The sequence below is a fragment of the Gracilinanus agilis genome, chromosome 1 (genome assembly GCF_016433145.1).
Source record: "Gracilinanus agilis isolate LMUSP501 chromosome 1, AgileGrace, whole genome shotgun sequence".
Taxonomy (NCBI): domain Eukaryota; kingdom Metazoa; phylum Chordata; class Mammalia; order Didelphimorphia; family Didelphidae; genus Gracilinanus; species Gracilinanus agilis.
Genome location: NC_058130.1, coordinates 535134243 through 535148093, shown reverse-complemented (window position 1 = coordinate 535148093; position 13851 = coordinate 535134243). Strand labels below are relative to the sequence as shown.

General features: G+C 33.5%; 1 protein-coding gene across 1 annotated transcript in view; it reads right to left on the bottom strand.

The window, feature by feature from the left end:
• CDH2 (cadherin 2) overlaps positions 1–13851 on the bottom strand; it is a 268670-nt gene that overhangs the window by 55874 nt on the left and 198945 nt on the right. The window contains exons 5-9 of the mRNA XM_044666453.1: positions 13487–13642; positions 12478–12622; positions 8990–9162; positions 3645–3782; positions 1934–2119 (exon numbers count right to left, since the gene is read on the bottom strand). Coding sequence (XP_044522388.1) covers positions 1934–2119; positions 3645–3782; positions 8990–9162; positions 12478–12622; positions 13487–13642 — 798 coding nt within the window. The remainder of the gene's footprint in view (positions 1–1933; positions 2120–3644; positions 3783–8989; positions 9163–12477; positions 12623–13486; positions 13643–13851) is intronic.

Below are 13851 nucleotides of genomic sequence, written 5' to 3'. Positions count from 1 at the left end.
GCCAGGGTGCTCCCCTTCCCCTCTCCGCATGCACCTGAGGACATACCTGCCCCTCTGATGCTTTTTGATCACTAATATAGGATCACAGCTAGGAGGACTGAGGGACAGAGGAGACATCGACAGATTTGTAGGCACTAGAGGAGCATCCAACATGTGAATGAATAGAAATGAGTAGAAGTAAGGGTAATAAAGGTTTTAAGCGGCAAGAAATGTCATAGAATCACTGGTGAATAAAGAAGGGTTTGCCTTGGCAAGAAGAAGGGCAAATCCTTCATGCAAAACAGGGAAAAACAGAAAACAGGGGGTGAAGGAGGAGTGGCAGAAAACATATGAGTGATGTGAGATGAAAAGAGAGAGAAGAAGGTGTTCTTTGCTAATTCAATTTTTTCAAATATGAAGCAACATTCTTGGTGATGATGGTGGTAAGGGTTGTAGGAGGTTTAAAATGGGGTATAAAATCTTAGAAAAACCAATTTGGAGACTGGGTTGAGTGAATAAATGTTAGAGGTGTGAAAATACTGCTTTGCTGCAATGTGGGCCTAGGTAAGATTATGTAGAATAATGTGTAGATGACCTGTTCAGCATGGTTTTGAGGTTTTTCCCAACTTAATTTCACAGAATGAGGAAGGAAAGCAGTGGTTTGTAGGAGCAATTCAATGTTGATGTTTGACAGGATAAGATCTCCAGTAGGAAAAAGGGGCAAGCAACTGGGGTGTAGAATTGAACTGGGTCAACAAGGGTTCAAGATGAGGACGAGAAGAGAGTGTGGTGAAAGCTGGGGTGATGACTTGGGAAACAACTAAAATATAGAGGGAACTGATGATCAGTGAAGATAAAGAACAAGAGTGGAGCTGCAAGGTAGGAAGAGGTGGAATGATATAACAGTTTCTAATGGGGCAAATGAATTTTAGAGTTCAGGAACTTGAACGTGGAACTTGGAACTTGAGTGATGCCAAAATAAAGAGTCTGTGTAGTTGTGGTGAGGTGGAAAAGGAGGTCGTGGGAAAGGAATAACTTGAGGAACAGAGAAGTTAAGATGTCTGAGGAAGTATCAATATGTATCGGAAATCTACTAAAATGAGGGCAGAAATGGGAAATAGGAGAAAAGCAATGAGCCAAGCACAGACTTACTGAGAAGGAAAGAGAAAAAGTCTTAAAAGACTATAGATAGGGGCTACAAGAATCCTGATTGAGTGATCAATATGGATCAAAGAGCCTTAAAGGAATAGAGGCTATGGAATGACGGTGACAAATGGAGAACGTTGGGAGCAAGGAGCATTCCAAATCCCTCATCATGACCAGTTAGCTGGAGGCATAAATTAAAGGGTAGACAATCCTGGAAGGGGTAGAAGAGGAAGCTGTCATCAGGAGGGCGCCGGGTACAAGAAGATGGAAGGTAGAAGGAGTAATAAAGTTAAAGGTTTAATTGTGACCTATATTATGTCCTATGAAGTAGGCATTTCAGAGAATACAGTGAAATGGTTAGGAGGCTCGAGAATGGGAGGTTGGGGTGGGGGGATGGAATGAGTAGGAATAAGGGAACAATCAGTGAATTAGACATGAACTGGATTTGAAAAATACAAAATGAGGTCTTGGAATCACAGGGATCAAAACTTCAACTGTTATTTTTCTCTTTCTTTCATATAATAGAATTTACAAAAGCTAAATGTAAGCAGAATGTGATTCCATCACATGATAAACTTGTTTTGTGTGTGTGAACACACATATGTGCACACACACACACACACACACACATATATATATATATATATATATCTTTTTTTTTTCCTTTGAGATTCAAGAAAAGTGACAAATTCTTTAGGGTAAATTCACAAAATTAAATCATTTTACTCTTTAGCCTTTATTCACACAATACAACTATTAATAATAATTAACAATTATAAAAAATAATAATAAATGGATTAGTACTCACTTTTGCAACTGTTACTAAACCATCATTACTGTTTGGATCAGTCTGAATTGTAAAGCGTCCCGTAGAATCTCCTCCAGTGATCTTATATACCGCATTCCAAGCAGATGTATGTGGTTGATCTTTATCTGTCACAGTTAGATTTGCAACTATGACATCTACCCTGTTTTCAGGGACTTCACCATAGAACTACAAAAAGAAACAATTTCCAGACACAAATTAATGACCTAGATAAATGAAGGGCAACACTTATAGTATCACCAAAATTTTACAGGACAATCAATTTCTGATAATCTACACTAATAGAGGGGATCCATAGTGCATATAATAAAAATAAATAATTAATACTTGACTTCCAAAGACAAGATGACATTTTAATTGGTCAATTTACTTTCCTAATTGACTTTTATTTAAGCTTACATTAAAAATCAGTGATGGTCTTATGAATATATAACTATTTAACTTCAAAGAGAATGGTCCAATAGAGTGTTAAATACAGGGGAGCTTGGCTGGTAAAGGAGGCAGCCTGACTTTTGATTTCACTGTTGATAATGATATTAAAATGTGGACAATGGAGAAATAATTCTCAATTAGGACTTGAAAAACTATGGGGTCTAATGAAAGTCAGAGAGTTAATTTCACCTGAAACATAAGCTTTGCTTTATTTAAAGGGGACAAAATATGATGTCACCATTTCTGAGCTTGTACCTGAACATATTACTAACTGGTCTACCTGAAACCTATAAGAAACCTGATGATTTAGACAATTATTTATAGATAGGAGTGTTTTTATTTCATATGAAAGACTTTTTAAGTTATTTTAGTATAAGGGTTTTGCTGGCTCCTGGAATCCAGGTGGAGATGCCTGTGGAGACCGCATGCTACTCCAGGAGATCCTGAGAGAAAAATTGGATGGGAAAAAAACTGAGCTTTGAGAGGGGGATTAAAATTCATTTATCTTGTTAAAAAAAGTCATTTTTTTGTTAAAATGCATTTGTTCTTTATGAATATATATTTTGTTGTGAAAGAAAGGGGCCTGCCCCCTGATATTTTTGTAAAAAAGCTTCACATATTTTATTTTCTTTTGTTGAAAAAATTGTTGCCATTTTCCTCTTGTATTGATGCATATACTCTTTATTTTATTGTGATTGTAAATTTATTTGTATTTGTTGTGTTCCTTTGGGGAGATTGTCTCCCCAAAGGATCACAGGGGGATTATGTGTTTTGGAATGTTCTAAAACCCTGGGAGACTACATCTCCCAGGACTCTCTACCTCAGCTTCCTCGGACTTATCCCACTTCCTTTGTGGGAGGTGTTTGAGAAAGTATAAAAGAAGAGAGGAGGCGCAGGTTTAGGCGCCTTTTTCTCCAGAGGTCTAACTTCTAGCTTTTTCCTAATCCCTAAATAAACCCAGCTAAATATCCTTGGAGGCTAGCTGGATTTCGTTCTGCTCCATAGCTTATTTCTAAAAGGCTCGGGTTAATTTCCCTACCAGGGCTGGGGGGAACTCGAATCCCTTCCATTTCCTATCCTTTCCCTTTTTTTCCTTCCTTCCATTTCCCTACCTTTTCTCCTGCTCTCCCTTTTTTTTTAAACTTATAACTTCTAGAGAATAAGAAATAGAGTGAATCCTTTTACAATAACAACAACAAAAAAAGTTTCTTTCTAATAGTTTCCCAACCATAAACTTCTTTGAATGTGAAACTGTACTTACAGTCATAGCAGTGAACTCTGGAGGGTTGTCATTGACATCTGTGACTGTGATGACAGCCGTAGCTGTGTTTGAAAGACCATATGTAGGATTTCCTTCCATGTCAGTAGCTTGGATTATTAATGTATACTGTTGTACTTTCTAAAAACACACAAGGATGCCAAAACAAGTTAGATAAACCAGTTCCTCAAGATAATTATAGGTGTTCTATACAGTGAATATATGTTCTTACACAGTGAGTTTATGGTCTTATTCATTCTTGTTAACAACACTTGAAATGCCTCAAGCAGTGTTTGTATTATTATAAATATCTCTCCATTTCTCGATGCATAGCACATATGAGGAAAGCATCATGTACCTGTGTGAAGACTACAGGTAATCCTGAACTTCATTTTATCTTTGCTTTCCTAAGGTTTCCCTCTACCTGCAATTTACCAAAACCAGGAGCGATCAACAAAATCAATTTATTTTTATTTCATTTCCTAGTCTACCAGTTTCAAGGCTCAGATGTAGATGACAACACTAATGAAGATAATCCCAAAGGCATAAAGTAAAGAAGAAAAAAAGCAAGTATAGATAGTACATAGAGGAATCTAGAATGGACAATTGTTCTTTATTAGTATGATTTAAAGCTTCAAGGATGTTACATAAACTTTCAAGATCAAATTAGTAGCTCATCTTTCTCAATATAATCTGTGCCATCACAGAGAAATTATTCATAGTCGCTAGTAAATGAGTAGAGTTTATTTGACTAGGGATGATTTTTCACGCAAATAATCATGATTTAAAGAGAGTCTGAAGTTTTCAGAACTTAGAATAAATTTAAAAATAAGAAATGAGTTGAACCTCAAGATAACAGGGGGAAAACCTGAAGACCTCTTTTAGGCCTTTGGTATACCTGCCAAAGCTTCCAGTTAGGAAGAGGGAATATTATGGATGCTGTGATATGAGATGTAGCAGATTTCAAATCAGAACAATCAGGGACCTAGTTTCAGCTCAATCACTTGGTAGTCATAGGAATTTGGCCTCTGTAAAAAGAAAGGGGTTGGCCTCAAAGATCCATAAGTTTACCCATCCAGTTATAAAATTCTCATAAGTGTATTTCTAAAAGTATAGCTGAAACATCTGAATTCCCTGGAGTGAAACCAGCAAAGGGAAAATTATAATAAATTTCATCATTTTCATAATATCCAAGCATTTCAAACAATATAACTCCCCTTTCCATTAAGTATACAAGCAAACTGCAAATTTCAGCACTCTATTTCTTCATGCATTTACCAAACTGAGTCCCATTCTCATGACATACTCATAACTTTCTCAGAAGAGACCCAAATGCAGAATGGTTTTAGATGTCATTGGGGACAGGGGAAAAAAAGAGGATAATTCAAAATTCAAAGACTAGATCCGTAAATCATCTGCCCACCCAAATGTCAGTCTGTGTTATTTCAATTTTTTTAAGGAAAGGAAATACCCATTTTGTTAATGAAAGTAAGACAGGAATACATCTGGCTGAGCCACCTTCATTTTTCTTAACCCATAACATCTCACTATAATGCTTACGTAGGTTAAAACATTTCTCAACGGCTTCCTTTTCCAATCCAGAGTGCCGTTTCAGCTTAGTGCTCTCATGGTTAGTGAAAGATTATTGCAGGGAATTCAGTTCAGCCTCCCAGCTGAAAACCATGAAGATAAGCATTTGTTATGACTTTGAAATGTCACTTTTGTTAGCTGTTATTTGCAGCAACAGAAGAGAATTCTCAGAAAAAAATGAAAATATATGAAGTGTTTTAAAAAAAGAACATTAAAAAATTGAAACTTCTTGCTAGATGTTGATATAGTGTGCTGCTATTCATTTCATAAAGAAATCTTTGAAGAGAATGGATTTTTTTAAAAATCACAAAATATTACCTTTTTTAAAAAGTAAGAACAAAGGTCAGTGTCAGCCGTATAACCACTTTGAATTTTACATTGTTTCAAATCCAGACACTTTAGTTTTAGTAAGCTATAAAAGGACACTTTCTTTACAAAAGAATACAACCTCAAACATTATTATAGTTTGCTGCAGGGATGTGTTAATAAATGTTTAACAACTGGATATCAAAAAAAGTTTGCACAATACAACTTTAAATTTAATTTGCCTTATTAACATTTTCTCCATCACTTTCTTAAGTAAATAAAATAATCTCCAATTTTTCTAGATGCTTTACACAATGTGCTCTAATTCAAGAGTTCTGTCCCCTATTCTTTGAATGGTATATTCTAAACTAAGAATTCTGAGTGAATTACATGATTTAGGGAGATGGCAATAGGTTTTGAAAAGTTATCATTCCTCTAAGTATAACGAAAATAAATGCTTGACTGATATCTTTTTATCACCAAGAGTTAAAATAAAGCCACATGGCTGTTCAGAAACTTAGTTCTAGATGACAACATCTATAGAGTACTCAGAGGCACAAGAAAAGTTCTTCCCTAACATCACATCTAGTCTTTTGATATCAGGTCTAGAGAAGCAAAAGCACATACTTTCCCTTAGAGAATAAGGGATAAAGTTATTGAAAATACTCCAAACATTAAGAGATCTGTTAGAATGATATGACCTGGAAACGTGACTCTGAAATTGTTTTTGAGAGAGAGGAGAAACTAATTTCTTTTAAAAAAAATCAAAGAATCTCCATTAGATTTGAAAAAAGTCCTAAGTCAACCAACTTATCTGTCTGCCTGTCTTTAATAAGGATCACCATAAATGACTAAATATGGGTGAGAATTTTATTTTATTATCAAAATATTAGAGAAGAATTCATAATGTTCCTTAGCATAACATTTCTTTCAAGAAATTTTTCACATACCTACCCAAGCTACAGAACCTTAGTTTTTCCATCTCACCTCCCTTCTGTTTTTGGCAATGACTTGTTACTAAATACCCTGTGATAAAAGTCTCACTGCAGCCTTCTATTCTTCCCACTAAGTAATTTGACTCCCTTTAATCCTTCCTCCTACTTTCCAACATGCTCTTAGTTTAAGAACTGACCAGTGATGAGGCAATAAGACGTAAAATAAAGATCACTGAACTTGTAATTAGAAGAGATTTGGGATCAATTATGGCTACATAATTAACTGTGTAGCCTTGATTATATTAATGTAATTCGCTGGGCCTCAGTTCCCTCATCTGTAAATTGACATCATTAGATCACATGACTCCCAAGGGTCCCTTCCAACATTAAAATTCTGTTTCATCATAGTATTATCTGGTGATTAAAGGAAGCTAGAATCCTACATCTGCATATCAGAACCAGAGATATCTATAAAGAACAGAAATACATTAAGATTTATAAGATGAGATAGATGACTAACCCTATTAGCTGGCACTGGAGAGAAAATACCTAAGAATCTGATTTTTAAAGTGTCATTTAGCCTGTGTTTATAAACATTTAAACATTGTATTTCTCATAAAAGGAGAGGTGAAATATCATATTGATCTGAAATAACCGAACTGCAAGGAGTATTACAAAATCTAAATGCATTTCAACAATTTCTAACACAAAGACATTTTTCAAATAGGAATCTTCAGCACTTTGATGTTAATAGGTACAATTTAATAGACATATATCTTACACTAAATGTGCCTCTTAGTTTAGCAGTGAACACTATAATTCTCATGGGTTCCTATTACTGTATTAATGTCTACAGCACTCATTTTAGTGTATATATATAATTAATGGCAATAGTAAAACTTTATCTAATCCAGTTCAAATCAAAGCTATTATGTCAATCAAAAAAAATCCAGGAAACCCAAATTCTTGATATTCTTACCAATTATATTTATTACTATCTTTCAATGTTTACTTTAAGGATACTTCGTGTCATACATTCTATCTGAAAAGCTGATTTTCTATAATAACTTTTATTTATTAACATTTTGATAATTTATTAGGATACTGATTAGTATATTCATAAATCTCTGTAATCCTAAAGTATTTTCTGAATCATCAACTATGTTAAATTATACTTAATATAGATTTTATTATATTTATTTGTATTTTACTGGTTGAAATGCTAGTCATTTATTTTGACAAATATTTACCATGAACCTACTACAACCTTAAGATTGTACAAGATCTTTTAATATGTGAAAGGAGAATTCTAAATTACGAATAAAACATGGCCTTATCCTCGAGGGAGGGAGTAGTTGGGTAAAAAAGACAAGAAAGCTAATTGCATTCAACTTCTATAATTCCTTAAATAAAAAAGTATTTAACACAGATAATAAACATTAAAATCCATAAAAGCAAGAGATCCATTTGGGGACCTCAATGTCAGAAGAAAAGTGGGATAGAAGCACTGTGACTACAATTGGACCTTGAAAAAAAGGGGAAAGATCGGGAAGTGAAAAAGCAGAAGGCCATTTTATATAGAGAGAACAGTACAAACCAACTATCAGAGACAGAAAAGATCTGGGGTTTTGTTTGTATGCTTTTTTGGCAGGGTAACGAGATTTTACTGGCTAGAATTAAGGGTTCACATATGCTTATCCATAAACTGCTTATATATAGATAGGTAGATAGACATATTCATGTATTTTTATATATACATGTATATGTATGTATATATATACATATAAAACATTTTAATTAATAAAAATACATATACTTTGATGCAAGGGAATTTTCGCTATAACATTTTAATGCTTTTGAATTTAAGCAATGGTAGGAAGTTGCAAAAAATGATCTAGGACGAGATGAAAACATCCAACCAAGCTGAAAAATAGGCCTCTCCTTTGCTAAATGTGACAATATATATCCATCTACAACTTGCATTATGGGAAGGGAGAAGACTACTAAGTGGAATGATCAAAAAAGGTAGTTTCCCAATCTATTAATTAGAGTCATGAAGCAAATTTTAATACTCCAGTTATTATTCTCTAAAATTAATCAGATGTTAAATACTCTAGTACTGAATACTGTCACAAAATCCAGAAATGACTTTAAAATTAATCTTAAAAATTAAAATGCTAAAAATGGTCCTTAATTTTTTGCTATTTTAATTTTACTATCATTTTTACTTTTATTCACCAAAGTACTTCCTACCAAAAAAGCCAAATATGTCACACTAAAATGTGATGCAGAGAAAGATTTTAATAGATATTGTCATAAGATATACATGTAAATATAAAATTATAGGTTGACAGTTTGATTCATTTAAATATTTTAACCTTGGAAAGGAATAGAAAGAATGTCATCAACAAAAGGGTGAAATACTTAGATAAAATGGTATTTTAGATCCTGCGAAAAAAAAGAAATGAAATGAACAGGAGAAACCTTTTAGAATAAAATAGGTTTACATCAGCTTACTTCTCTGTCCAGTCCAGCTGCCACTGTGATAATATCTCCAGTTTCATTGTTGATTGTAAACATGTTGGATGAAGGGGACACTGGGGCCTGGGACAGAATTCTGTACCTCAGCATTCCATTTAGGGCATTTGGATCATCAGCATCAATTGCAGTCACTGTCATCACATAAGTTCCTAAAGGCAGAACAAATGTCACAGAAATAGTTTATGCCAGTTAACCAGGATTGCAGAAAATTTATGGCCATTTCATTATGGACCCCAATTTACTTAATCTAATAAATCTTAATTTTTTCTCTTAGTTAATAAACTTTTTAAACTCTCTTCTGGGGGCACAGATGGAAAAATTTTACATCTGTTTAAAAATATGGTTATATTTAGGTCCTTCTTGAGAAGCTGCTTTATAAGAAAGCAACATTCTTAAAAGCTTTTATATACATTTACTTTTCCTTAAGAAATCTTAAAAAATAGGTTAGATTTATTATGTATTTTAAGAGATTTGGAATTGGAAGAGGTCATCTAGACTAGTGGTTCCCAAACTTTTTTGACCTACCACCACCTTTCCAGAAAAAAAGATTACTTAGCCCCCTGGAAATTAATTTTTTAAATTTTAATAGCAATTAATAGGAAAGATAAATGCACTTGTGACCATCACCACTCCCCTGGATTAATGCAGCACCCACCAGGGGGCGGTGGTGCCCACTTTGGGAATCACTGGTTTAGATCAAAGGTGTCAAACTGAGTTCATCTCCAAACTAAATTCAAATGAAATTGGGAAGTATTTAACAAAATAAATAAGAACATAAGAGAACATAGATAATTGTCAATGTGTGGGTTTTTTAATTAATATGAGTCCACAGTGATCCCTCTGTAGGGTTTAGCAGTTTTGAGTTTTGTTTACTTGTTTTCATTTACATCTGATCCTTTGTGACTCCATTTCAGGTGTTCTTGGCAAAGATACCAAAGTGTTTTGCCATTTCCTCTCCTAGTCATTTTACAAATGAGGAAACAGAGGCAAACAGGGTGAAGTGACTTGCTTGAGGTCACACATCTAGGAAGTATCTGAGGCCAAATTTAAACTCATGGAGAAGATTCTTCCTGAACTGGACCTAGTACTATCCACTGTGCTACCTAACTGCACAAGTAGGGCTTAGGGGGCCTCATTTCAATCTGAGTTTAATACCACTGATTTAGACCAACCATTTCACTTTCCATTTGAGGAAATTGAGCCTCAGGAAGTTTAAGTGATTGATGTGTGGTTATGGACAAAGAATCCTTTTACTCTAAATTCAGCATTCTAGCTTACATCTGATACGTGTTCTATTATCAAAAGGAAATCTGTTCAAAGCATATACATATATACGAAAACCAAAAAATATCAATGTTCCTATGTCTATGAAAATAAACTGCTACAGACATTATTTGAATTTTTTTTGCAACATTTGTTCATGTTTGGGGGAGACACATTGGGCTTTTCCCTCCCAAGTATTTCAGTCATTCACATATATTGTCTGGTGCATAAGGGAGCACATTCAGTTTGTTTTGGTTATATATCGAATGAAATAAATTGATGATTTAGCTATTGGGAACAATCAGATTTATTCTTTCTCCCAAAATTAAAGGGATAAAGGAACCAAATATACATTCTCAATTTTGTAAAATACATTATTATGGCTGCTACTAATAACAACTCACATTTATATAGTGCTTTTAAATTACCTATAGCTTTCTTACATTCTTTTGTATAAATTTTATACACATTTTACAAATAAGGGAAAAAATTCTAAGAGGTCAATGACTTGCCCCAAGGTCAGAAAGCTATTTTAAAAATCTACAATATAAACAACAAATGTGCAAGATCTAGCAGGATAGTCTATATCTACGGAAATAAAATAACAAAACAAATATAAAACAATAGAGACAATATAAAATAACAAACAATACAAATATAAAAACAATACAAATTTTTAAAAGAGGGTAATTCAGATTTTTAAACCAGACTCAACATCCTAAAATATGAACATATATAAGTAAATTGTAAGTAACTGTTTCTTGTTTACAACAGTTTTAGAAGGGTTTAATTTAAAGCTAGATTTTTAAAAAATCTCATTAAATTAGTTCATTTGAAAAGAAAAAGAACAGTTTTATTTAAGTTCCAGTTATTTCTTATGGATTTTTAAAATTTTTCAGTAGTTAAACCATGTCATTTAAAAATCTTTTGCTAGTGTATTATATTCTAATTAGTAAAAAGTAGATCATTGTCGTTACTCAGAAACAGATTACCCAGTCAACAATGCATAGAATAGATTTCAATTTAAGAATCAAGAGTCAGTTCTTTTAAAGTAAGGCTAAAAGGATAAATAGTTGTTGAAAGAAAGAACCAATAAAAATGTTCCCCAATACTCCATAAGTATTGGTAGCTCATTCATGTACCTATATTTTTTCTTATTAGCACTTTCAAGTCAGTCATAACCAGTTAGAAATGGAATTGATTTAAAAAGGAGTAAATTAAGAGAGAAGAGACCAGTTAACTTAAACTTTATTTAATTGATAAAATAATTCCATTATTCAATCAAATTTTGATACACATGTTAAGTGGGAAAGGAATAAGCATTTATTAAGTATCTATTATGTGTAAGACAAGGACTTTTCAAATATTATCTCACTTGATCTTCATAACCCTGTGAGGTAGATAATTTTTTTTTAACCTCATTTTACTTGATGAAACTGGAGCAAATGCTAAGGAGCTTGCAAAACAGGGTCATCTCGCTGGAAGTGTCTTAGGCTGCATTTGAACTCAAGTCCTGATTCCAGTCCCAACATTCCATTTACTGTACTATTACTTTGTAAATCTTAAGGCGCATTTTTTAAAATATGTTATCATCATTCTGCTACCCGCTAAGCTAGAACAGTCAAAGATCCAGTTGGTCAAGGAAGGACTCTATTAAATAACAAACACAAGACATCGGAAATCTTATTCAAATGTTGCACAAAGAAGCTTATCAGTGTATTTAGTGGCTGGTTCATTATCAAATATTCTGGATGTTTCAAAAGTGATACCTGAAGGGCTCTTAATAACAGCCTCTTGTTAAATAAACAACCATGAAAGCAAGAAAGCAAATGCATAATATACGATCTAGGCATCTTTATGGTGTGATATATTTTTTTAAAAGTTATGGTGGAAGATCACCTTGAGCGAGTTACTATTAATCTCTAGGGGTTCTTGTAACTTGCTGATGCTATAGGAATCATATTAAAGGAATGATGAATGATGCTATCACAATTCAGAGAAGGGAAAAATCATTGTGGACTACTAAAATCATCGTTTTTCATTTATTTTCTAATACATATAATACACCCTCCCCATTACCTTTATTTGTGCCCAAACCAATAAGAATAGAAGAAAATAAAATTAGACATCTTCGACCCTTAAAATGCTCTCAATCAAGCAGCATTTCTTGATGAAATCTAAAACTAAAAATCTTCAGATACCTGGTTTTGATCCTTCAGGAACTGTTCCATTCCAAACCTGGTGCAAGAATTCTGGTCTATTATCATTCATATCAATGACATTGATGACAATGTCTATGGGATTCTCTACTTGATTTCCATTTATATCCACTGCATGTGCCCTCAACTGCAAGAACAACCAGAAAACAAAACAATTTCACCAAACTTAAAACAAACAAAAACAACCTTAGTAAACAGATTCCTATACTATGCTATGAAAATATTCTGAATCTATTGCAAAAATAAAAGAAAAAACTTTTTCCCATAAACTTTTTATTGTATTAATACAGCAAATTCAGTAAAGATAACACTAAATTTAGAGTTCTACATTTTTCAAAAGGTTATCAAATATTTTATACAAGGAAACATGTAACCAGGAATAAGAATTTAGGGAGAAAATGTTTCTATGGGCCACAAAAATATTTAATGTCTCCAGTGTTTCTTTTGCTCAAAACCATATACGTATTTTGCCATTTAAACCAAGTACATGTTCAGTTCAATATACATAAAGACCAAACATTTAGGATTTCATAAAGACAGGGAAACCTCAATTGTAGAATTCTTTCCACTAAGGCAAATTACAATCTGTCAACAACTTAATAAATTCATAAATCTGGAAATGGGAGAGATCCAAAAGATATCAAATTACTTATCTAAGGTCACCCAAGAAATGAACAATAGAACTTGGTTTCTCTTCATTCTAAAACCAGTTCTAGCCCCTGCCTTAAAGCTGAAATAAATTCAAGAGAGATATTAGAAGTTCTTATGTCAGAAGTGGCATTTAAGTCCAGGTTCCTAACTCCAAGCACAGTACTCTTATCTCCTCATTCTCAACACTGCCTCCAGTGTGAAATTAAATAGTTACAACTGTAACCAAGTATTACAACTTTGAAAATCAAATTTGGCAGAAAAAAAAGTGAAAATGAAAATGCATCATTCAATACAAAAGTGAAGCAGGCTATCTACAATTACCAATCACCAAATATCTTACATGAAAACGTGCTATTTGTTCCCGATCCAAAGGCTTTGTCACTGACAGCTGACCCGAGATGGGGTTGATTATGAAGATACCAGTTGGAGGTTGGTCAGCTCCTGGTCCAGTCACACTGTATCGCAGTGAAAGATTTTTATCTCTATCAGATCTAATCTAGGGACCAAAAAGACAATCACATTAAACCAAGAAGAGACGAAATGAACTCATTATCTAAACTAAAGTATACTATGTGAGCTCTCATGACCTTTTTCAGATATAATGTTACTCTCTCTCTCTCCCTCTCTCTTTCTCTCTCTCTTTCTCTCTCTTTCTTTCTCTCTTCCTTCCTTCCTTTCTTTCTTTCTTTCTCTCTCTTTCTTTCT